Source organism: Pleuronectes platessa, chromosome 7 (genome assembly GCF_947347685.1).
Source record: "Pleuronectes platessa chromosome 7, fPlePla1.1, whole genome shotgun sequence".
NCBI lineage: Eukaryota > Metazoa > Chordata > Actinopteri > Pleuronectiformes > Pleuronectidae > Pleuronectes > Pleuronectes platessa.
In genome coordinates this window covers 27,109,181-27,134,137 of record NC_070632.1, presented here as the reverse complement: position 1 = coordinate 27,134,137, position 24,957 = coordinate 27,109,181, and the positions used below count along the sequence as shown (strand labels likewise).

Below are 24,957 nucleotides of genomic sequence, written 5' to 3'. Positions count from 1 at the left end.
AAAGAGAATTTATATTATCTTCCAGGTAAATCAAATAGTATTTTTTAGGCTAAGTATGACAGTAGAAGGTCTGAAATAAAAAAAGATGAAAATGCTTCATAAGATTAGATATGTCGTCATCTTGTTAAAAAATATTTTTAAGAACACAGTGACGACCTTTCACACTCCTGTGTTGACCATACGCCACCTGAGCTTATGATATATAAAATATGAAGTCAGATATGTTCAAAAGACATTAAATCAAAGGTTTAAAAAAATGTATTACTACTTACAGAAATGTTGATTTGCGGCAAACAGTTTTCAAAATTGATGGTCATTTAGGTAATTTTTCTAGCAAAAAAACAAACACTCTCTATCAGGATTTGCTGGCGTTCTCTGATTTATATTAATGTAAATTAAATAACTTTGGGTTGGACGTGGAGAAATTTCGTGGCGTTTCTCAGTTTTTATCTCCCTATTCTCAAAAGCACATATCTTGACGACATGTTCATCTGACAGGTCCTGAGCAAAGATACAGTAAGAACAAATTTGAAATTATCAGTCACATTGATTTTTTTAATGCAATTTTAAAGGTTTGGGAGTACACAATCTGCGGACACTTTTTAAGGTGATCCCCTAAATCCCTTAACACTATTTTTACACTTCTAATGCTCTAAGTTCTTACAACTCAAAGCAAAGTCGCTGCAACTAAAGTGGAACACCTAAATATGTGGTTAATCTTTACACATGCAGGGAACTGCCTGTGTTTAGATTGCCTGGAAGGACCTATACCAGTGGATATAAGTAGCACTCAGAGTTAAAGCACCCATCATCTGGCGTTGCACAAGTGCAGTATAAAGCACGAGTTTCCTCCTAATTTTCTCAGTGCATGAAGTTACCATAACAACGCAGTCCTAATTTAAATATTCTTAGCCCCCTGTAGCAATTTGAAATCACAGATGGCTAACCTGGGTTTAAACAGAGCTATCTAATAACATCTCCTAAGTAACTTAACTGCTATAAACAATGCATGGCCAATAGACCTACCCTTACAATCAACCCAAAAACAAGTTAAACAGAAAAATGTTGAAACAAAAATGTTATTACATTTTTTCAAACATGCGTCAACATACCCGAAAGAATGGCTGCACTAAATCAGAATTAAGATTTACACAAAGTAACATGCAATAGTCACACTGTTTTGGGGATTTCTAATTCGATTATAATCTTACTCTGCATATTTCTGGTTTGACTGTCTACATGTGGGGTAGTCAGGGTTGACATGAACTGTCCCACAGCCCCTCCCACTGGGTCTGGCATTCAGGTACAGCTCCCTCCCTCCTTCTATAAAGCCTCTCATGTTAGCTGTGTAAACTTCAGACTTCAACTCATAGTAATCTCTTTACAGCTTTGAAAAAAAAACACACCTTACTCTCCTGAATAGTACACAAAACACTTGAATGCATGCCATCATTTTTTCTACATCAAGATACAAGCTAGAGCCTGGGGTAAGTGACTTTTTCAACAATTTTAATTTGAGTTTAAGATGTTTTCGAACAATGGTTAAAATGTATTTAGGTATTTAGGAGTATAGAGTGATGCTTTGTCAAAGTTGGGATCATGTCTGAAAGACTAGAACGTATTTTACATTAATTCAGTGATGATGGCTCTACTGATGTTTCATCAACAACCTGTCTTACATATCCATTAATATTGAATATATTTTTAATTTACAAGAAACCATTTTCTCAGCCCCCCTTTAATAGTAAATTGCCAATTAAATAATTTCTTCATCTAATCAATCATCCCTTGTGGCAGGTTTTCAGACAAAACCTCATACATACCATTTTTTTTTTACATATTTACTTTTGAAGTTTTCAGCCAAGATGAGATTAGCCGTGCAAACCATCATCTGCTGCTGTGTTTTCACCACCGTCCTGCCACTGGTAAGAGATGCCACCGAGGAGCTCAACTCCAGTCTAAAAAAAAGGTGAGTTGCATGACTGGAGAGCACTGTGAGAACATTGTGTTCACTCTCAAAAGAAAAGCTGTGTTCTATCTTTTAGCATTCAACACACATAATTTGACACATTAAACAACTATGATAGTTAAATGTTATTAAAGATTAGGGGTAAAATGATGCAGTGAAGGAGCAGCACTGATTGATTGAGTGGTCTGCATATATGCAGATACTAATATAACTGTGATAACAAATTGTTGGTCAAATGGATTTGTAATACTCGGTCCTGCTCTTATATCATCACATTTTGTCTGTACTCTACAACTTGTATTTGAATAAGTGCCAGTTCCTTCTTTCACCATCTCTTCTGTTGCAGGTTTAAAGTATGGAGCCGTGCAAATAGAGACCTGGGCAACAGCTTAGTCACAGCCAATGAGCAGGACTCGGACATCCATTTTGGACTACAACAGGGCGAGAGTGCAAAAACTGCCTCAACTCAATTAAGGTAACAAAAAAAGCAGCATTTTGGGGATATTTATCCCCTTATTTGTTAGCTGACATTTACGGTAAGAAATGCATCAAAGGATGGAACTGAACCAGGAGACCCTAAAGCACTCTTGAGTGCTGCAAATGCTACCTTATTATTCCAAATAATTCCAAATAATTTCAACCATGTGAAAAAAGTTATTTTCCAGAAGGTATGTAAGTGAGTACAGTGGATAACTTATCGCCCACTGAACTGTTTATGTGAATGAATCTTGATGACAATTTATATTTAAACCCTATCAACCTATTATGTGTTGATAGGACTGAAAATAGCAACAATTATTTTTTTTCTTTTCCAGCTTTGGGTTAAATGGCAGACCCAGGAGGTCGACATCATCCAAACCATCCGGCTGCGTCTTAGTCACATGTGTATACCACGACCTGCTCCACCGACTACATAAATTAAAAAACAGCCAAAAAGACACCAAAGCCCCGGAGAACAAGATTGGCTCAAAAGGCTATGGGCGCCGCCGCCGCTCACTCCTGTATGTTACTCAACTTGCCCTCCTGGTGGAAAGACAGAGACGGGCCTCTGAAGCTGAGCCGCAAGTCTGCAGATACAATAATGTATGCACAGTGGCCTAGGACATTCATGGAAAGGCAAAGGAGAACCCTTGTTGGGGCTTTTTGCTCACAGCAGACAAAGATAAGTTTCCTATGAGGTTTTTAATTCTACAGATTTACAAATAGCTATGCAGAAAGAACGGCTGCTTCATCTTTATTGCCCATCAGAGCTCAGGATACTCTGGATGAAAGTGAGACCCTAATAATAAATACTGAGAAGCTTGTGTTCCCATGCTTACCTGCAGGTTTCAGTATGTCTGTAAGACTGTGAGATTTATGGATAATTTCAAGTCAGACCGATGGGACTTGACAATAATGTCTGTCTCTTCTTCAGTTTCCAAAGTGAGCTTGGCAGCTGTGATAGAGCACAATTCCTTGAGATCATCTCAGAAATACCCATGACCCGAAGAGGAACCGAGGCCACAACAGGGGGAGGATTTTGTTTATCAAGAAAGAGCTGTTACAGGACCCCAAACTGCCACATTTAGGATCCTCTCAAAGTGAACTGAATGTGCAATCTATACAATGTGTACTAAGCTTATGCATAGAAAATGCAATTATCAGCTTCTGTAAAAGGATATATGAAGCTACCTTACATTTAAGCATATAATACAATTGTATTTTTATAAAGCAAATATACATATTAAACAAGTTTCTTATTTTTAACTTCAGTGAAGTATATCTAATGCTTCTTAGCTGTGTAAATAGTTATCTTGTCCTGTGTGTGAATGAAGTATATCATCACTCAGCTATGTGTATACCAATTGTCTAAACATTATTGGGTTGACTATAATTTACTGGAAATATCTCATATTACAGATTTTTAAGACATTTGTTTGAACGTTAGAAATCAGAATTGGCAACTGGAAAGCAAAGCACTCATTTAGATTTGGGCCAGTCAGAAGCAATGGAAAATTATTGAGAGGCTTTTTCTACTATGATGTCGAAGGACTGATGTTAATTTGTGTTGTGCTGCCATCTAGCTTTACAGTAGGCTACATACTGTGTAACTGATACAAGGTCAACTGTTTCACAATCAGCGCTGTTTCAACAGAGTGCTTATGTTAATATTAAATGTTTAATCCAAAAAGCTGCAGCTTTGATGTATCTGCTTATTTGAATGTAATGAATCACAATGTACTCATGAGTCAACTTGAAGAGTTGTATGGGAACGCGATATATGCCGTTGTTGTGGCAAACAACAGAACTTATAATCGTTTTCAGCTGGCTGCGATGTCCTTGTTTTTTTAAATAAATGAATGAAGGCAACAATGAAAAGAGGAAGTCTGATATATTTGGTATACTATGGTAATTTGTATTATATAATAGTATGCTATCTTTTATTGTCATTGTTATTTGTAATTGGTATTGTAGTTAAATCAGCAGATCCAGAGTCGATGCTGAACTTTCAAAGTCATGCAGGTAACACACTAACTAGTAACTATAGCAGTATCATGTAAACTAATCCATGCATTCATCTGTAGAAGATTGGATAATGTAATGATATTTTTGAAGGACTACATACACAGTGCTTCTCCTACCATAACCTTGAGGAGGCCTTGATATCAAAGACAGAGGAGGAATGAAAATCCATAAAAAACAGGTAGAACACAGGATTTTATAAGACGCTTAATGGTCTGGTTCTCCAGTGTAATACTGACCCTGTCAGTCAGTACAGATCACTAAAGGTCCAGTGTGTAAGATTTAGGTGAAGGGGATCTATTAGCACAAAGTGAATATAAAATAATCGTAGTGATGTCTTCACTAGTGTGATTAATCTAAATTGGGTGAATTCTTGTTTTTTTCTACCCTATATTTAAATACTTTATATTTACAGGAATGTGGTCCCCTCTATGGAGGCTGCCAGGTTTTTTACAGCAGCTGAAACTGGACAGACTAAACGCCTTTTTAGTTTTTATGACAACTGAAGGCTACCACAGGTTCTCTCTCATGTTTGGAAGGGGAGGATTAGGTGAGGGGTGTTCAGCTTCAAAATGTAATTTCACCACTAGATGTCACTAAATTCTACACTCTTAACCTTTAAATGTACAACACTTTAAATCCCTTTGGACCTGTTTACTGAAAACTCCCAGATGACCGGGAAAAATTCAATTTCCACATTTAAAAGAAAAATTCAACTTATTTGGTGTCAATTTTTTTTTTTTTAACTCTTCTCTTAAAATGATTGTATCAAGTTGATTAAAGCACACCAAACTGCCACTGTGTACAAACGGCGCTAGACAGATGCAACTTTGCTTGACTAAATAGGAAAAAGTCCAAAACCTATGAAGCAATGGTGCACATTCCATTCTAACAGATAAATGGATAAAGCATGTCCTAACATCAATTCCATCTTAGGACAACATGTTCTTAAAATTGTGTAATTATGACATTTCAACAAAATTAATTATGTTTTGGCAAAGACAAGCCAATTTTTGAAGAATGGAGAGAAGAGACGTATTACTGCACATGAGCACCATTTAAATTAGAACCAGATAAAGATATAAATAACTATGGAATTTGACCTCCACTGATCGTATGCAGACTGGTAACACTGTCCTGACACAATATACAATTTCACCATAAATCTGTTCTTTTTCTTTAACAGATCCCAACCTCCCTTCAGATTTATAAGTACATTGCAACATAAAATTAATGGTTTGAACTAATGTTGATAAAAAATGTTTGTTTAAAATCAAGAACATTTCCATAGTTCCTTCTAACGAAATTTGTTTTTTCTTTAACATCCATAAAATGCCCCTTTTCCCCATACAGCACAGTGCTTAAAACCACATAGCTCTTTTCAAATATTTGGGTCATCTGAATAAGTCATCATACACTTAAGGCCAAAAGATATCTTTAAATGTCATATATTTTGTAACATTAAAATGTTTCTGTGCCGAATGAAAGATACTTTTATCCTCAGAAACGACTGAAACTCTATTCACAATTCTAGGTTTTATTTTTTGAGTGACCAGGTTGATATTGGCTTATTTGTAATAATTTATTCTATCAATTAATAATTCACACAAAGCTGGGTTACAAAGTCATCTCAGAGTGGAAATATTGATATAAACTATGTATACATGAGGATGGTAAAGCACTGTGGTAAATCTCCCTAGAAATGAAAAATGTGAAGGTGGGTTAAGCTGAAATATATGAATATGGGTATATAATCACCAAATGCCTGGGCCCTACTAAGCAGGATATACAGTAATCGGGATAATTTCAGGATAACTTAAGGTTTACTTCAGGGTCTTCAGTCCTATGAAGCTCGGTCACTCTTTATTCTTAGTAATTAGGAAAGAAAAGTTGTTCCATTATTGCATTTGCCGATACTGGAGAATACCCCTGCATATACTCGTGCTGTGAGGGCACAGGGGGGCTGGCTTGGACCTTTATTACTCTCACTTTACATGCTGCCACTGGGTGACATCATCTCAGCGCACAATGTTTGTTTCCATATTTACGGAGATAATAAACAATTGAACATCGCGGCTGAGCCAAATGATGAGAATGTTCTGCACTCCATCAACAAATGTCCTTTAGCAATAAATACATGGATGAGCAAAAAACAGATATCCTTTTAGTTCGAAAGTCCCCCCAAAAAATGAGAAACGCTACAAAATAATCTTGGTAAGCGAACACCTTAGATAAAATCAGGTGTGACAAGTTTAGGTGTCATTTAAGAATCAGATCTGAGTTTCAAGGCCCACATTAAATGGTTTTCTATTTATATAGCGCTTTTCTAGTCTTGATGACCACTCAAAGCTCTTTAAAGTACAGTTTTACATTTACCCATTCACACACCCATTCATATTGCATCTTTTAGCAGCACTTTGTTTTATCTATGAGGGGCAATTCGGAGTTTAGCATCTTGCCCAAGGACACTTTGGCATGCAGATGGGGAAGACTGGGGATCGAACGGCCGACCTTCAGGTTGGAGGACGACCGCTCTACCCCTCAGCCACAGCTGCCCAATTAACAAGGTGACCAAAACCTAATTCTTCCACTTCAGAAAAGGTTTGGACATTTATAACTCAGACAGATGCGGAAAAGGAATAGAGACTCCAGCTCGTTCAGATCTGTGCAGCTCGGCTATTAACCAGAACCAAGAGGAGAGAACTCATTTGTCCAGTTCTAGCTGCTCTGCACTGGTCACCTGTAACACACAGGATTGACTTTAAGGTTCTCCTCCTTACATGCAAGGCTCTGAATGGGTAGGGGCCGAGTTACATAGCTGACTCTCGAGCCAACTATGTTCCCTCTAGAGCACTGAGATCATCTGCAGCAAATAGAAGTTCCCAACAACAGCCGAAAGAAGAAAGGAGATACAGCTTTGGTAAACTACCTCCAAAGTTGTGGAACAGACTGAACAGATAGTTCAACAAATGTCTGTAATGTAAAAGAAAAGTAAACTAATTTCTCTTTGCTTCAGTCTTTAATTAGAACTTGCACTTGTCTGCACATCTGCACTCTTATATATATATATTTTTTTATGAAATTTGTAAAACCTAATTAATTTCTTTGTTAATTTCTTTTTCTTTTTCATGTCATTTTTACATGTTTCTTAAATTAAATATGTTTCTGAAATTCTGTTCTCTTATTTGAATAAAATTTTAACATGTCCTTATTTGTATATATTTTATGTAAAGCACTTCTGAAATTCTTGTATTAAAGGTGCTATACAAATAAAGTTTATATTATTATTATTATATAGCATATATATATATACACACAAGGGATATTCTCCATCTTGTCCAATGTTCTTCAATAATAAAAAATAATATAGTATACTATAGTAAAGTTAAAGGTATAAGGTTTATAGAATCAAAATCCTTTTCCTTCACTGTCCAGAGGGTGGTGTCGTATTCCACCACTCAGACATGTTCTGTGCCTCGCTCTGCAAAGATGATCCACAGACAGATTTGTATAACCTTGTCAAAAGTATGCTTGGGTCGTTGGGTGTTTTTATGAAACATAAGACTCTTGCCCCGGCATAATAACAAAGATGAATCAGACCCTGAACTGATTCAAGACAAGCATTGATGAATTAAAGGGTCATCTGCAAGTAATTAACTGAATTAATACAAATACTGCCTTATTCTCAAATTCGAATAAAACTTTCCATTTGTGTAAATATAATCAACACTCATCTCAGCATATTTTAGGGAAATCATATCATCCAAACAGATGAGCGTAATCATGAAGAATACTGCATACAAACAGCGACTCACGTTTCCATACTACTGAAAGTGTGGTGTGAAGCTCTGGGGCAAATTCAAACTTCCTCTTCAATTTCCTCAAGTGAACTGATGCAAATCACTTCCTGAACTCATTTTGAACTGTCACTTGTGCACTCTCTACTCGTGTTCACATTGGCACTGAAAGAGTGAACTGTGAACATTGCCTGCACGCTGGAGGAGGCTGCTCTGTTAGGACTTGTCTTCTGTCCAGTGGCGCTTAAAAGAGTCCCTACAGTACAAGGAAGTGCTAACATTGTCCACCACCCTACAAACAGTGAGTACCACTGCTGTCAAAATCGTGCTTTGTGTGTTTAACTCTTATCTTCTTACCCTTTATTTTCCCCATCACTCTTGCTTTTGCCGTGCTTTCAACATTGTCTCATGTATTTTGACTTGGAGATCAGTGACACGACAGAAAAAGATGCACATAATTTGTGAAAAGTTGTCGATGTTTTCAGTGCTGAATTTGTTTTCCAGATAATCGTGCATCTAGAGTATTACAAGAGGACTTCATGTTGTCGTTAAGTGACTGTTACACTGTTGGCTTACAGCAGAATATTGGTGGGGGTGTTTATTTCTCATTCTTTTGAGCATTGTCTGGTATGTTGTTGTTCTCTTTGAGCATGTGTATTTTTGTTCTGTTGTTTCCTCACAGTCCAAAGAAAGGTCTGCTACGGCTCGGGTTACTTTAAGAACCTAGACAGCATGGCTTGGATGAGGAATACTCTTGCTGGGTCCTGGAAAGCCCAGAGATACAGTGGCTGTTACAGGGTCCTGTTTTAACTGTTCACATACTTCAGTAAACAAATGAGTTCAGGGTGGAATTCTATTGGAGTTAATTGTAATTTAATGACACTAAAGTTTGTTTAAGCTAAGATATTTCAGTCTGGACAAAAGTTGTAGACCAGCCTATATACTGACTGACACTTACATAGAGAGACATTACATTATAGTGCCCACTTACAATTTACCATATTTCATATCAAACTAAAACTACAGCTGGGCAATACATCCAAAAGTTAAAAGATATCATAATGATAATGATTATTATTACAAAGAATGTAATTTTAATATTTTTTACCAGCTCAACTCAGATAATGATACTGCAGTTTTCACATCATTGCTCCATACCAAGAAAAAAGAGCATTCCACTGTCAGGCCACAACTTGTTGAGCAGGTATTTCCAAAGAAGTTGAGTGTGTGTGGTGACATGCGACTGTGCTCATTGTCTTGTATATGTATTTGTTAGAAAACCAGTTTAAAAAAGTACAAAGATTGTTTTTGTTGCCTGCATCTTCATACAACTCATGTTTACGTTCCATGCTTGTGGCCTCCTCTGGATGGAAATGACTCATTTCAAGGCGAGGACATCTTAAACTCTATGTGCTTACAAGAATATACAAGCTCTTCTTGACCCTCAGACCAACTAGGCTGCCACTGATGACTTGAAATTTTACATGCATTTCAAGGCATCGTTGAAAGCCAAGAAATTTTAGATGCATCATATTGAGTGAAAAATTTGTTTCACTCCAAAAAAAAATTATTGATGTCAATACACAAACACTAAACACTTCGTCCATACAGTCCCTTTAATCATGAAACAAAAAACAACTGTCTGGCTGTGACCGCATTAGCCAACTGAAACCAGGAACAATAAAACAAAGAAACAGGAAATTCCAAAATCAACACACCATTTCAAGCCCAACAGCAAACAAAACAATGCCAAACATTGGAAAAATGGAGGAGATAAAACCTGCTAATGAGACAAGTCGTTAAAAATGAGGGAACCCTTTACATGAAAGCCTTTAGTTTCCAGCATACTTTGTAAAGCTATCAGATACCAGTCATTTTCACTAATTAAAGTAAATGAGTAAAGAATTAACCTAAAAATATCGGATATGATAAATCAAAAAGTGATTTTAAATTTTTTCGTATCATTGCGCCATACTAACTCTTAACATTGGTTGCACTGGTGCAATAGGCGCAGTGACATATATGGGGTCCGCATTACTTATGTGCTGGTAAAAAGTTAAGGAAAAGTGCACCCAAAATTTTCACTGCACCTTTTGGTATTAATACACCAACTGTCACTTTTCTTAACAGTTCCTCTATGCGTTGTTAATTTCTCACTGGGCTGGGTTCGATTCCATTAGCTTTGTATGTATATCGATTAAGTTAAGGATACTTCAGTGTAGAGCAATTTTGCCTGGATATAAAAAAAATTCTCAGAGAACGCAAGCTGTAAACTGTGCAAGGAAACATCTAACTTGGTGCATTCTTAAAACTATTAAGGCAGGCACTTCAAGATTCACTGATCCACGATTGGGGAACCACTGATCAATGACATGTCAAAACAATCTTTGATTCTGTTTTTATTACTCAAACCCTAAATTCCAGCATCTGTAATTATATTTTGACTATTTGGTTCAAACTACTTTTGCTATTCAGGTGTGTGGGGCTTTTCATTATTGATATCCAGAATTTAGTTGATTAATTACCATCAATGCAGATTCAGATATATACTTGAATTATTACTAGTCAGAATTAGTTATTAGTAGAGGCCCTCCCAATGTGATTTAGACAAAGAACCCTCAAGCTGATTTAATAGAAGTTAACCTGAAAGAGGTGCTGGACTTGGCTCTTAGTACATATTCTTGAAATGCCAGGTCAACATGATGCTGTGTCACCTCTGTACTATTTTAATTTACTTATACAGACTTGAAACTCAGCTCACCCAGAAATCACCTTTAAATACAACTCCACTGCATGTAGTGTGGATGAGTCCAAAGTTAATTGAGCCTTTGTTTCTCCGAACAGATCAAAATGAGTAGAAGGGACGCTCCCTTCTGTAAGCAGCTGTCTTCACCATGCTTAGGGAAAGGTGAGTAAATGATGGCTCATAATGGCTTCTGTGAAAAAAATAAACTCCATTGTCTGGACTGGTCACCACAGACAGTGCAACTGGGAAGCTCAAATAATTTTGCATATGAAATTATGTTCAAGTGCAATACAGTTTCTGAGCTGCATTCTCTCACTGTGAAATACAGCAGCATCTCGGTCAGAGTAAAACAATACCTATCCATACTCTTCTTTGCCATGCAGATGTAAACATGAATTAACCACATAAGCAACAAAGTAAAGTATTTACTGTACAAAAACCTAAGATATGCTATTTTAACCATGAAACATTCGATGGATTAATGTATTCAATAGTAATTTTACACAGTTTTCTATTAGTAAATAATGGATTGATCGAAATTGTACATCAGAACTATTTACTCTGTAAAAACTGTTCACCTTTAGTTATTAGTCTATTTAGGTTTTTAAATCAGCAGCTCACGAAACACAACACATGTGAAGCTTGAGTCTTTCATTTGTGCTTTTTGTACTTTGACAATTCTTCTAGAACCACAGTATTTCATGCTCATCTCATTTCCCCATCTCACAGACAGCCCCTCACATGTTAGCAGCCAGTTGTGACATACCAGGTTGGATAGGCAGCCCCTGTTGCCATGACACTCTCGGTGGCCTAAAATAGGGAGAGAGGGACACTCAACACAGCAACAACTAGCAGCTGCATTATACCACCAGACCACATAAAGAGCAGAGCGAAGCCTGACCCAGCAGTTGGAGTGAAAACACAGCAGAGACGCACCGTAGATACAAGACAGATACAGACACCAGACCCGAGGACTTGACAGCATCAAGAGGTTCCAGCAACACTTCAAAGTCTTCTGTAAGACCCGACATAGAGTGGCTGGCATATGAAATAGTGGAGTCAAAGCTAAGAAGTAGGGAAGAGACAGAAGCAAACACATAAAAGCTGAAATACTTGACTCAACAGGCAGAGACCGAGAAGGACAAACATGGCCAATATCAATACGGAAGGTAAGAGATGGACAGAGCTTCCATTAGTGAATATAAAACTGTATAGTGCACTGGGATGCAATGTGATGACATTTAACAGTTGGTTAATTCATGTCTATGGTCTGAGGCAGTGGGGAGATTTGATGGTTGATCGATTTCTGGTTCTATGACAAGTACATTAGCTTTTAGCCAAAGTGATAGTGAAAAAAGACAAATATTATAAAAATTTGTATTGCGAAACACTTAAACTTTTTTTTAAATGTTAGGCCATTTCAAAAGGTCTATTCTTCAGGAGAAACAAATCAGCTGAATAACGGAAGTTTGAAATGTTAAAAGACTCTTCCAACGTACAACAACTGCTTTGTAAAGGTCAGGTTTTTAAAGCTGGTGTATTGGGTCAAGGTCATCGTAGAGTCTGCTCAGCTGTTCCAGGAGAGAGAGAGAGTGTGCACTTGCAAAGAGGCTTGTAAGGAATGACAGCTTCTGAAATGTGCTAGCAATGGAACAGACTGCATTGCAACTTTTGTGCAAATGCTGCAATTGTCATCTGTGAAAGCGCCAAGATTTATCACTTTTCAAAAGGTTTCAGTTGCACTAAACCACTTAGGATGGCGAATCTTCAGCACAGAAGTTTGCCATTTGTCCTGTGCTTGTTGATTCAAATACCTCCAGAGATTGATGCTGGAACTGTCGGTAACAGTGATGACATGGTGATTAGAACAAGCAAACATCTCTGCCAAGGGGATGTTGCAAGCAGCCAGAGCTATTTAAAACCCAACTCTGCTGTTCTTCCTCTGCTCTTATAAACAAATGAATTCACTGAGTCAAGTCTAAAAATAAGACCCAAATTCATGCCAGGGGTATGTAAGAGAACCAGGTCAATACAAATAAACATCACTTTGATCCCAGCAAAAGGTCTTGAGAACCAACAATTATGTTATTAATACAATTAAAACACTAAAGGATATTCTTTTTCTATGTAAAATAAAAGCTAGAATCCTGTAAATCAGCATGAAATTCCTTGTGAATGTTTATTCACTTCAATGTTCATATGTTTGTAGTTCAACTTGAAGTGGTTGTTTCTCCTAAATGCTAACTTAGAAATTGAGTTGCAGAGGAAAAAACTACTTTGACCAGCTCAAAAGAATACCATTGCAAAATGCAGGAAAAACATTAAACCTTGAAACTTAATCTGCAATCAACTGTCGACACAGCATCTAAAACCATGGCTCCTAAATATCAGTCACTGATACAAATTAATACAATTTCATCCACAACATATATTGCAGGATAATGTTGCGCAGTTGAATTCAAAGAAAATTGACTAATATTCCTATGTTTGATTCATTCATACAAACCAACCACAGATATGTATCAACAGACAAACAGACTGTGGAAGCAAATTCTCCTCATGTTGTCAGTTCTCTCTGGGCTACATACCAGTGCTCCTTGGTCTCCCCCCAAAGGCTTCAGGAGGTCACAATGCCAGTATAGGACACCTGGGGCAATGATTCACTGTGTTTACTGTAACTTGCCTGACACACTGGCAGAACATGTAGTCAGTGTTGAAACATAAGACAGCATGTTTACTGATACTGATGCGCAGAACAGGTTAAAAGAAGCCTTTGCAAAACGTGCCAAGTTCATTGCCTGCCTGCCTGCCTGCCTCCCCCCCCACACACCCACACACCCACCTTAAACTCTTTTCGACGTCTCATGTTTATCTTCTTGGTATTTGTATTTACTTTCACCACTAAGATGTTATTTCTTAATTAAGTGCTGTCATATTTTATTACATTGAAAGTTGAGATGAAATATGATGCGTTGTTAGTTTGTCTGATTCCAAAACCATATTATGGACATGTGGACCATGCACATACTGGAAGATGTGTTTACACTAGTTTTTGTTGCATGTGTGTTCCTACTAAAGGCATGCAATTCTCAGCTCGCGTGCCGAACTTGGCTTAACACCAGCCCTATCTGTGTACTTGTCATTAGGTGTGTATATTAGAGCTTGCTGCATGTATGTGCCAGGACGATTGACTGAATATACTTAGACTTAGCTCACCGGCGAATTGGAATAACCAGCCCTATTCAATCCAACCTAAGTCCTTCCATGGAAATATACACCTTTTACATGACTATATGGACCAACAAGAAAAATTGATGTGGAAAAACAAATGGAGCTTTAATTTGACATAACCCAGCACTCACTGGGAAATTATGCAAAAACTTTGAGCCCAGATTCATTGATCAAATTGCAAACTAAGACATCTAAACATGCACTTTCTTTAATAAACTTTTTTAAAGAACGCCTTCCTTGCAAGACAAACAAGGACTCAGTAAAACTGACATTTCACATGCCCCTTTTAGAAATGCCGCGCCTTTTCCCAAGAATTTCAATAAGTGATGTGGATGAGAGGGTACGCCTAATAGCAGAGAAGGTTTACGCCTCGGCCCTGAAGGAGGAAGACACCAAAGATGCTATGGCACTGTTCACTGTGCCAGAAGACTGTCCCATTGGTCTGCATGAGAACAGAGAACGGGCACTGCAGAAAGAGCTGGCTGAGCAACAATCTGAAGAGTCTGCTAAGAAGTAGGGAATACAAACACAATTCCAAATAACAGAAATACTCCAAATTGTTATTGAGGAGATTACTTTTTTTTTGTGTTACTAGGAAATTAAGTTTCATGAAGAAGCGTTCGCAGTCAGTATCTTTACAGATACCAGTCGGTGGTGACTGGTCCCTGGCTATGGCTTCCCCATCGCTCTCACCAGTCTCAGCTGAGCATGAGAGCTTCCAGGACTTTCAGAGAGTTACCATCAGCGGAGATTACTGTGCAGGGGTAAGCCTGTTAATGCACAACTACACCTACCACAAACATGTGAGGGCTGCTTTCTAGAATCTAGAACAATTTCTAGATTCTTGGCCAACATGTGTCTTACCCAAAGGGTTTATTCTCAGAACAGTGCAGACTGTAGACAAAATATAAAACATAAATGATATAACTCTAAATAGAGGTAAAATCAACACTGCTGAAGCATGAAATTGGGTGATTGTTGAAATGCAATCTGTTGAAGACCTCAAGTATGTGCCGGTAGGCAGTAGCTGAAAGAGCATCAATCAATCCATCGTTAAATGTACTGTTGTAGTTCTAAAAAAGCCATGTAGTCGATTCTCATCTCCATCCAATCTTTAAAAAACTAAAACTATTAATGCCGAGAAACGCAATGAACCACCTGAATTTACACCATTTCAAAAGGTGAACATTTTGACATGACACTTCTAGATCACAGTTGAGGATTATGAGCAAGCGGCTAAGAGTCTCCTCGGGGCACTGTTCATCAGAGAGAAGTACTCCAGGCTGGCCTACCACCGTTTCCCCAGGACCACTGCCCGAATCCTGCGCAATGCTGAAAACGAGAAGTGGCAGGAGGAAGATGAAGTCTTGCCAGGTATGTACAAACTCTACAGTTAACACTGAAGTGTTTTGTATACACTTTGTTCCTACAAGCCAAAATATGAGATTTCCTGTTTGATCAGTAGCAGTTTCTCCAGCTAAACTGACCATCACTACACTTTTTGGCAAGGAACAAAAACATGGAAGAAGATGCAAAAAGGTTTGAAGGATGTGTGGATGGTACTTTAATATCCCAGGTTAACAACAGCTCAGACTGAGAGCAGAGAAAAGCACAGCAGTGATTCCCCTACATGCATTTAGAGGTGCGCCGCTGCAGAATTATGACTCTTTTTCATAAGGCCTGTCGTGATAATTACTATATCGACCTATCTTACGATATATAACCATGAACTTGATAAGTTTGCCGACCTCAATAAATTGTGTATTGTGTTTACATCGGTTTACATGCATGTTAATAAACAAAAGCGAGGCAGTTTACAATGACACACACACACACACACACAGGCACACACACACACACACACACACACACACACACACACACACACACACACACACACACACACACACACACACACACACACACACACACACACACACACACACACACACACACACACACACACACACACACCCTGTATGAACCCCCCATACTTACTCACACAGAGCGACACACACAGTGAAGCAGCTGGAGTTGAAGTGAAAATACTTTGGGTTTAAGCTGAATACGAGACGAGAGCCCATTATCCACCAGGTTTTGGCGACATGGGCCTCATGCCCAGGCCACTCGCAGAAAATTCTGTCTGAATGAAAAGATATGATTGGCTGGCATGTCTGTCTGTCACTAACCAACCTGCCTGCCTACACGCACACTGTTTGTGCTCCAACTGAGCATAAACAAAGCCATAAAGACTGTCATGTTTTTTTAAAGTATGAAAACATTTATACAGTAACCTATCACATGTACTGTATTACAACAATCAGTATAAAAAAGACACACAATATGTTTGATTAAGAAAGAATGTCTCCGCCCTATCAACAATATCCCTTCATTTCTTTATAACATAAGAACTACTTATTACTACTCCTCCCTGGGGTGTTAAAAGCACATATCTCACATGCCATTACGTTGCCATGCCATTGGATTATAGATAATTCAAAAAATTTGATAACAAACATATAGAAAAACTCAAATGTTACAAACTCATGTCCTTGAGGAATGCCGGACAACTGAGATAAAAAGGTTTTCCATTTTTATTTGTGCTAAACTGTCTTCAAAAATGTTATTACAATATAAACAGTTATAATAGTGGACATTTATATAATCAGAATAATCTAATGGAGTCTTTTAATGTTTCTCATGAGGTTGAGATGCTGCTTTTGCCCATGTAACTCAATCATAAAGCATTCTCTCATCTTCACCTGTAGACATCTGGCCTATCCCAAATGAAGGGGAGGACCCATATTCCATGGAGGGTATTCCTGAGAACTTGAACTATGAGCTGCAGATGAAGGATGGCATAGTTCATGTTTACGACAATGCCGAGGCCCTAAAACAACAACAACTTCACAGCCTCCCTTACCCCGACCTCGAGACATTTGCCATAGACCTGAGCCATGTCCTCGCTATGATAGCTGATGGTCCGACGTGAGTACAAATATGTTCTACATATTTTTACCTTTAATAAATCAAGTAGGATTTTCACCAATATTTCACGATACAGTGTGATAAATCTTTCTTTCCTAGTCTGAGTGGAAGTCAACAGGGTGGACCTTAAAAGAAGTTCCAGAAGATGATAAATCTTTGAACTTTTTATTTTGTTTTGCTGATTTTCTTTTGTGTTGCATCAAAGGAAAACGTACTGCCACAGACGGTTGAACTTCTTGGCCTCTAAATTTTACCTACATGAAATGATGAATGAAATGGCAGAGCTAAAAGAGCTGAAAAGTGTTCCCCACAGAGACTTCTACAATGTTAGAAAGGTTTGTTGGTAGTTTTATCTCTGTATACAAACATTAGCAATATATATATATATATACAATAAACCCCTGTTTGCTTTATACCAAACTCAGGTGGACACACATATACATGCTGCTGGTTGCATGAACCAGAAGCACCTGCTGAAATTTATAAAGGAAACATCCCAAGCAGAGGCAGATCGAGTGGTTTTGGAGAAAGGCAGTCAGAAAATCACACTCAAGGAAGTCTTCAACAAGCTCAACATGGACCCATATGACCTCACCGTCGACTCGCTGGACGTGCACGCTGTAAGAATACTTTGAAAAAGTCAGTTGCAGTTGCATTGCTTCCACACAACCTTTATCATGGTTACCTTGCATAGTTTACATTAAAACACCAGGTCCACAAAGTAAGTATATCAGGAATAATGACTACGTGCCTGCCAACAATTAAATTCTTGCTTTCAGAGAACAGCAGGTCATTTCAGTAATCTGTGCTTATTGACACAAGGATGCAATTAGCGTTGCACAATCTTTTTATGTTCCATGCAATGTCCTCAGGGTGTAATTTGAAAATGATTAGCACAGTCGATTTGCTGGAACAAAAATGTTATCATCAATAAGATTCAACCTGTCTAAAAAATTACTCCCCCAGGGAAGACAAACATTTCACCGGTTTGACAAGTTCAACTCAAAGTACAACCCTGTGGGAGCCAGCGAACTCAGAGAGATCTACTTGAAGTCAGACAACTACATCAAGGGAGAATACTTTGCACGTCTCATCAAGGTGTAGTATGAGTTTTTATCACATAAAGGTTCTGCACACTGGTATTTTCATTCATCTGTTCTAAATAGTTTTTTTTGCTCAGATTAAAGATCAGGATAAAATTACATGTAAAACTCAATAAACCCATAAGGATGATAAGAATCAGGGCGATAGCTAAGATTATTAAAATAACCTTCTGGTTCACTGTATGCCAAATCATGTTCCTGTCACTTAACTGCAAAATGAAACATGACTGGTATAATCTTCTTACTGTCAGACAAACAAAAAAAAAACGGGAAAAGTCTTTGGCTAATCATCTTTGGAAGAATGTTAGTGTTCTGCCTGTCGGCTGCAACAATGGAACCCATACGTACCGACAATTCGGTACAGTCAAAGTGGTACAGTGTGGGTTGGCTGACTACCTTTTTGCCAGTACTGGAGATTAAATATCAAATATATAAAGTACTTCACTTTGGTCTTGCAAAGCCTTTAGTAGTAAATCCATTACAACCATCACCAACAAAATAACAAAGTAGTAATGATAATGATAATTTTATTTCCATCATCACAATATTATTTAAGACGTACAAATTGTAGAATAAAAAATACTCAGCTATATCAGAGTAGAAAAACACTGGTCTGAATAATTAGATATATGATAGCGGCTCCATTTGAAAGGTCCTGGTATTGTGTCTTCATAATAAATTTAACTTTTAGTTTAAAGATCTCTTTCTCCTCCGAAACATGTATCATCTTTTTCTTTAATGTATTTTGTGGGGTAGGTTGCAGATCGCTTGCAGAACGTGGTAGTCTGAAATGTTAATTGAGTACAAGTGCCTATTATTCCTACAATGTTTCTTTGGAGTATAAATAGTACTTCCTTTGTTAGCATGTAGAAATATCACAAATATGACAGAATGATGTGTTTTCTACCCAGTGAGTGATTACTAACATTCACTTCAGCTTTATCACAAACATGACAAACATCCTGTGGTTTGCCGTGTGTGTTTCAGGAAGTAGCTAAAGAGCTGGAGGAGAGCAAGTACCAGCACGCTGAGCCTCGTCTGTCAATATACGGACGCTGTCCCAGTGAGTGGGAGAGCCTGGCGAGCTGGTTCATCCAACACAAGGTTCACTCACCAAACATGAGATGGATGATCCAAGTTCCCAGGATCTAGTAAGTTCCTTGATAGCAGAGGCTGACTAAGACACAGCACACACGCCCCTTACACAGTAAGACAAATGTGGTAAGATTAACACATATTTGGGAGTGGGACTGTTTGAAAGTGGGAAAGCTGCTCTAGGCAAGTTTCCTATTTTAAATATTGAGTGATATTGAGTCAGTATTGGTCTTTTTTTCTTCTTAGTTCACAAAATCTTGAGTGGATTCATTTCTATTGTCAGTTTTGACAACTCTGGCTATACATTCAAGAGAAAGGGAGAGTGCCATATAACTCACACTCAAATAACATAACTCACTGAGCTGTTCTCTATAAGCAAACAAAAGAAAAAATATTTGTTGTTTGAAAGCTGATTTCATTCTTTTTATCTTGCAGTGACATTTTCAGGTCAAAGAAATTAGTACCACACTTCGCTAAGATGCTGGAAAACATTTTCCGTCCCCTCTTTGAGGCAACAGTCAATCCGCAGAAGCACAAAGAAATTCATGTTTTCCTAAAATATGTAAGTATTACTATGAGACAAATTGTGATTTGTGAATATGGGCTATACAAATAAAATGTTATTGATTGATTGATAATATCTTGGTACATTATCTTCGCTGTTTTGCAGGTGACAGGATTTGACAGTGTGGATGATGAGTCCAAACACAGTGACCACATGTTCTCTTACAAAAGCCCAACACCTGAGGCGTGGACCACAGACGACAACCCTCCCTACACCTACTACCTGTTCTACATGTATGCCAACATCATGGTGCTAAACAACCTGCGCAAGTAAGTCATGTTTGTGCAAGAAGCAACCATGCAAAATATTCCAGAGTATTTTAATGGCATGAACACCCTGTCCACAGTAATGCAGATATTTGGTAAAACACTTTTAAACTTGTTCCTCTGTATTTTGGCCTCTAAGTCTCTAAAATTCAGATTTTATCAAATGCCTTCAAAAGTGCAGATTTAAAAAAAACTCTGGTTCCTGTTTGAGGCTACATGTAAAAAAGGGTGTTTGGGAAATCACAATTTAGTTTGCACATGTCCACTGTTGCACCAGTAAAATGACAATGGCGGCAATGGGTAAGTTTCTGTAGGTTTGGTGAACACTGCTAGGTCTAATTACAAGTTTGCAGCTATATTTCGCAAAACAGCATTACATTACCTGCACTCATGGTGTCTGCCTAGGCCTTACCTGGAAATAAGCTCACAACATTATTTTCTAGTATTTGCTGGCTCGTTGTTGGAGTCTTTATCGCCACCAACTGGCCCAGCATGCTTGTTTGAGCACTTGTATCGTCACTTTTGTGTTCTCATCTGGAAGGAAATTAAGGTTGGGTAGGTGGAAAGTCTCAATGTACATGAGAGGACTTTCCATTTTCTGTTTTCCAGGAAAAAATGGGTGAGGGGGTGACATGCACGGGCAGTAAGTCACTTGAGTGTTGGCTAACTTTGTATTGATTTAAAGATAAAGCCATGAAGGCTGATGGAAATAATGTTAATAAATAGGAGGTGACGTCTCCCTATGCTGTTGATCTCCAGCAGTGCAGATACAGTAACAGCGTAATATCACCACCTACTGTTAAATGATGTGTGTACACGAAGGATTGATTCATCTGCACAAATTTTGTCTTGGAAATAAAGTACTGATAAAAAATGCACGATTTACAGAGCAGTCAGACCTTCTGGTCCACTGGGTAATGTGAAGTTTCAAAAATATTATTTTACAAACTGTATCGTGCTGTATTATTATTTTTCCTGCCCCAGGGAGCGAGGACTGAACACCTTCCAGTTTCGTCCCCACTGTGGTGAGGCTGGTTCCATCACCCACCTGGTCTCTGCCTTTCTCTTAGCTGACAACATCTCCCATGGACTCAACCTCAAGAAGGTGCACTCCTCAATACTTAACTGGGGTTTTATACAGAAGTCTGTAAATTGTGATAGCTTAAAAGGTGCCAATACAAATGTTGGATAGTTTGTTCCAATATTTTGGCCGTAAAAAATACAATTTTGGTACCAATAACAGAGATAGCAGGAGATTTCAAATTACTGTGGTGTCAACACTTCATCCTCCTCCCCAGAGTCCAGTGTTGCAGTACCTGTACTACCTGGCTCAGGTTCCGATCGCCATGTCCCCTCTGAGCAACAACAGCCTGTTCCTGCAGTACTCCAAGAACCCTTTGCGGGAGTTTCTACAAAAAGGCCTTTGTGTGTCTCTGTCCACAGACGACCCCATGCAGTTCCACTACACCAAGGTCAGAACCACGATAATCATAAATTACTCATTATCCTGCGAGGGTCGCGGGGGCTTGAACCAATCCCATATACATCTGAAAAAAAGAAGCTAAAGAAAATCCTTTGAATGAAACACAATTCTCACCTGATCCCTGAATTATACTAAAAGTATTGCTAAACCTGAGCACCTTGTTACAAATGTTGCTTTTATTCCTTATAGGAGGCTTTGATGGAGGAGTATGCCATCGCAGGACAGCTGTGGAAGCTGAGCACCTGTGATCTGTGTGAGATAGCCAGGAACAGTGTGCTGCAGAGCGGCCTCTCACACCAGGTATAGTTCAACTATATGCTCCATCATTTACATAAATGGAGCGAACCGTGCGAGCTAGTTCAGGCAGTCAACTCGAGCTGCACTGCTCCAATCAAGTTAGACAGTTTTTTTTTTAACTTGCAGGCTGAAATTAAAAAGGTCCAATCTTTCAACCCTACTGTATATGTCTATGGTTTCAACTGAAAACTAACCTTGTGAGGCAGCTGGACTTCTAACAAGTGAGATTCCATCATCCCAGGCTCCAAACTATTCACCTGTTGGCTAAACTACAGTGGTGACCTGTCTTACTGTATGTGTGGAAACAGCAACAAGTGACCGGTTAGGAACAATGGTGCTCCTAAAGAGCATTGATTAGGGCTGATGGATATGACAATACATACATAGGAGACAGTGCTCTCGTGCAACATCTTCTAAAGAACCCCAAATACATCCTGACATTAGTACAGTGTCTTCTCATCAACAGTGATATCTGTGATAAATCAATACTGGCCAGTATAGCAGTATTGTGATTAACCAAAACTGCACCCAATGCGAGAGTACTCAAGCCTCCCTATTCCGAGCATTGTAAAGTTGGAGTATATGCTGTATTCTCAGAGTATGCCAGTCATCAGTATACATATGAACCCCAAAACAAATAAAAAAATGTATTGGCTCTACCTGCTCTGAAAAAACAGCGAGACACATTTTGCAAACTTCTCATTTTATATTATTTACCTTTTCACCCACAGGAGAAGAAACATTTCATTGGTTCCAACTACTTACAGGATGGACCAGAGGGCAACGACATTCGGCGGACAAATGTGGCACAAATCCGCATGGCCTACCGCCATGAGACTCTGTGCAATGAGCTCAGTTTTCTAGTGGATGCAGTGAAGACCGAGGTTGGCAATAGCTCAGCTGAGTGACTGAGTACACCAGCAAAAAGTGCACCGGGATATGTTCGAAGCATGGGTTACACATTATTTTTATACATCTCATCATAAATATTTTTGACCCATATTAGTAAAAAAAAGGTACAAAAACAAAATATTTTTTTTTAGTTATTTAACGTTGACTTTTGTGCAGGCATTTGGGAGGAATACTATTATAGCTTGATACAACTTGCTCTTAAGATTGTATTCAATGTTGTGTCTATGAACTTTGCCAATCCCTGAGTGCCTCATTTTACTAAGATAGAATTTATTTCCTTTTGAAGAGAGTGATATGTATTTACATTTAAGACACGAGAAAACCTAAGCAGGGCACAGTCACACTTACGCGGCTGTAGCAGGGATGAACCTTTGCCTCCTGTTCACTTCCAATCTGTGCGTGTAAGGAGATAAAAATAAAACCTTTGCTTCCGGGGCAAAAGCAGATCCGCAGCCTGGTATAGCATTGAGTTCAACTTGGTCAACCTTGACCAGTGATATTAGCTTTGCATTCACGTATGTGTGCCTGTGCCTCCGGAATTGACACATTTAGAAGCAGCATATCAAATTATTTCCACTGAGTTTCCCAAAATTACAAGTTTGGTGATTGTTTAGTTTTTTGTGTCAATTTCACCTGTTTAAAATCATTATATTTTGCAATAAAAAAAAAAAAAGGCAGCAGTCCAATTTGCCTTTTCACAATTATTTTATAAATTGCATGATTTTGTCAGATGAAAAAGAGGCCAGGGAGATACTCTCAGACTAATGCAGGTGTAATCAAATCAAAAATGTCTGATCAACTTTGTGTGTAACTCAAACAAATTTTTTTATGTTTGTAATTTCTCCTAGTTTTTAATATGTAAAATAAAGATCTGAACATAATAACATAGCTTTGGCATACCTTTGAATTTGTGTATGTCCGACCTGACACTTGTTGCTACCTCAACATACTATTCAGTCTAAGGAACATGTACAAGATATCATTCAAACATTTCTGCTTGTAATTGTAATTTACTTACCAGTAGTCTCCAGACTGAAGGGGGACCTCTTTCCAATGGTCCCCCGTCAGTCCATAATGGAGTTAAGGACTGACTAGACTGGACTGGATCAAATCCTTCTGGTCAGAAAATGAGATAATAGACAAAAGAATGATCAGTGGATCCAACTTTTATCTGCAACAAGTTTGACAGTAGAACCATTTTTCAGTTATTGACAAGTTAGAATTTTTGTACTCTCACTACGGTCTGTAGCACAGTGTAGCAAGTGAGTGACCCAGGAAACCCTGATTAATAGCAGATGCTTATAGTTAGCTTGACTTTAGCATGCAGAGTAAGTAAATAATAATGTATTCATTGCTCAAAAGCTTTATAAAAGAATATTTAAAATATAAACTGACTTGAGAGCAAGTGAACGTCAGAGCAAACCACCAGGTGTGAATACTGTGCTGGAAATTGGTCAACAAACGAGGTTCTGAGACAAGTTGTCTTTGTAAATTGTCTTTGTAAAACCTTTCTGCAGAAAGGATCACACAGGCAAGGTGGAGGTTTCAAGAGAGATGAAACTTTTCATCACATTGAGATGAAAAGTGAAGTGTCTGTGCTCATATTTAAGTGTCTCTGTGTGGGTTACCTCCTGACCCCAAAACTCGCAGGGCAGGGGGGTGATTGGGTTGTTTTGTGTGTGGAACATATCGTCCGTAAAGGTGTGACTTATAGGCTGCACCCTAAATGTGTTTGAGAGGAAAAAGTATCATGTATGATTAGGGTTTTTGTCAGTCAGCTGAGTTCTTCAAACCAAGGACAAAAGGTCACTATAGAATTCAGGTGATCTCAGGATCAGGACATGAACAGACAATGGGCTCACATGCTAGACAGTGAGTGCATCATCAAGTTTATGTTGAGCTGCACCCTAGATGGAAATGTCTGCTGTAAGCATAAACAAAGAAGTCATTAAGTACATTTCCATTACGATACGTCCATGTCTTTAGGGTGTAACGTGACTAAA

The 24,957-nt window shown here is 38.3% G+C and overlaps 2 protein-coding genes across 3 annotated transcripts; both read left to right on the top strand.

Moving 5' to 3' along the window:
• Positions 1-1,329: 1,329 nt before the first annotated feature.
• Positions 1,330-4,327, top strand: LOC128444412 (pro-adrenomedullin). The gene is made up of 4 exons (XM_053426891.1): positions 1,330-1,487; positions 1,854-1,969; positions 2,316-2,444; positions 2,785-4,327. The coding sequence occupies exons 1-4, from the start codon at positions 1,440-1,442 to the stop codon at positions 3,068-3,070; spliced, it is 579 nt and encodes a 192-aa protein (XP_053282866.1). The 5' UTR covers positions 1,330-1,439; the 3' UTR covers positions 3,071-4,327.
• A 4,044-nt stretch (positions 4,328-8,371) lies between these two features.
• On the top strand, positions 8,372-23,842 carry LOC128445102 (AMP deaminase 3). Of its 2 annotated transcripts, XM_053427872.1 has the most exons (18): positions 8,372-8,569; positions 11,113-11,176; positions 11,744-12,031; positions 12,140-12,183; positions 14,536-14,758; positions 14,841-15,009; positions 15,454-15,619; positions 17,014-17,233; positions 17,439-17,568; positions 17,659-17,853; positions 18,200-18,331; positions 19,324-19,487; positions 19,867-19,993; positions 20,102-20,265; positions 21,247-21,367; positions 21,561-21,734; positions 21,935-22,045; positions 22,774-23,842. In XM_053427872.1, exons 4-18 carry the CDS (start codon positions 12,162-12,164, stop codon positions 22,948-22,950), a joined length of 2,295 nt encoding a protein of 764 aa, XP_053283847.1. In that variant the 5' UTR covers positions 8,372-8,569; positions 11,113-11,176; positions 11,744-12,031; positions 12,140-12,161; the 3' UTR covers positions 22,951-23,842. The 2 variants fall into 2 exon arrangements, with proteins under 2 accessions (XP_053283847.1, XP_053283846.1); XM_053427871.1 differs by lacking the exons at positions 11,744-12,031; positions 12,140-12,183 and having other exon boundaries at positions 8,373-8,569.
• The last annotated feature ends 1,115 nt before the right edge of the window (positions 23,843-24,957 follow it).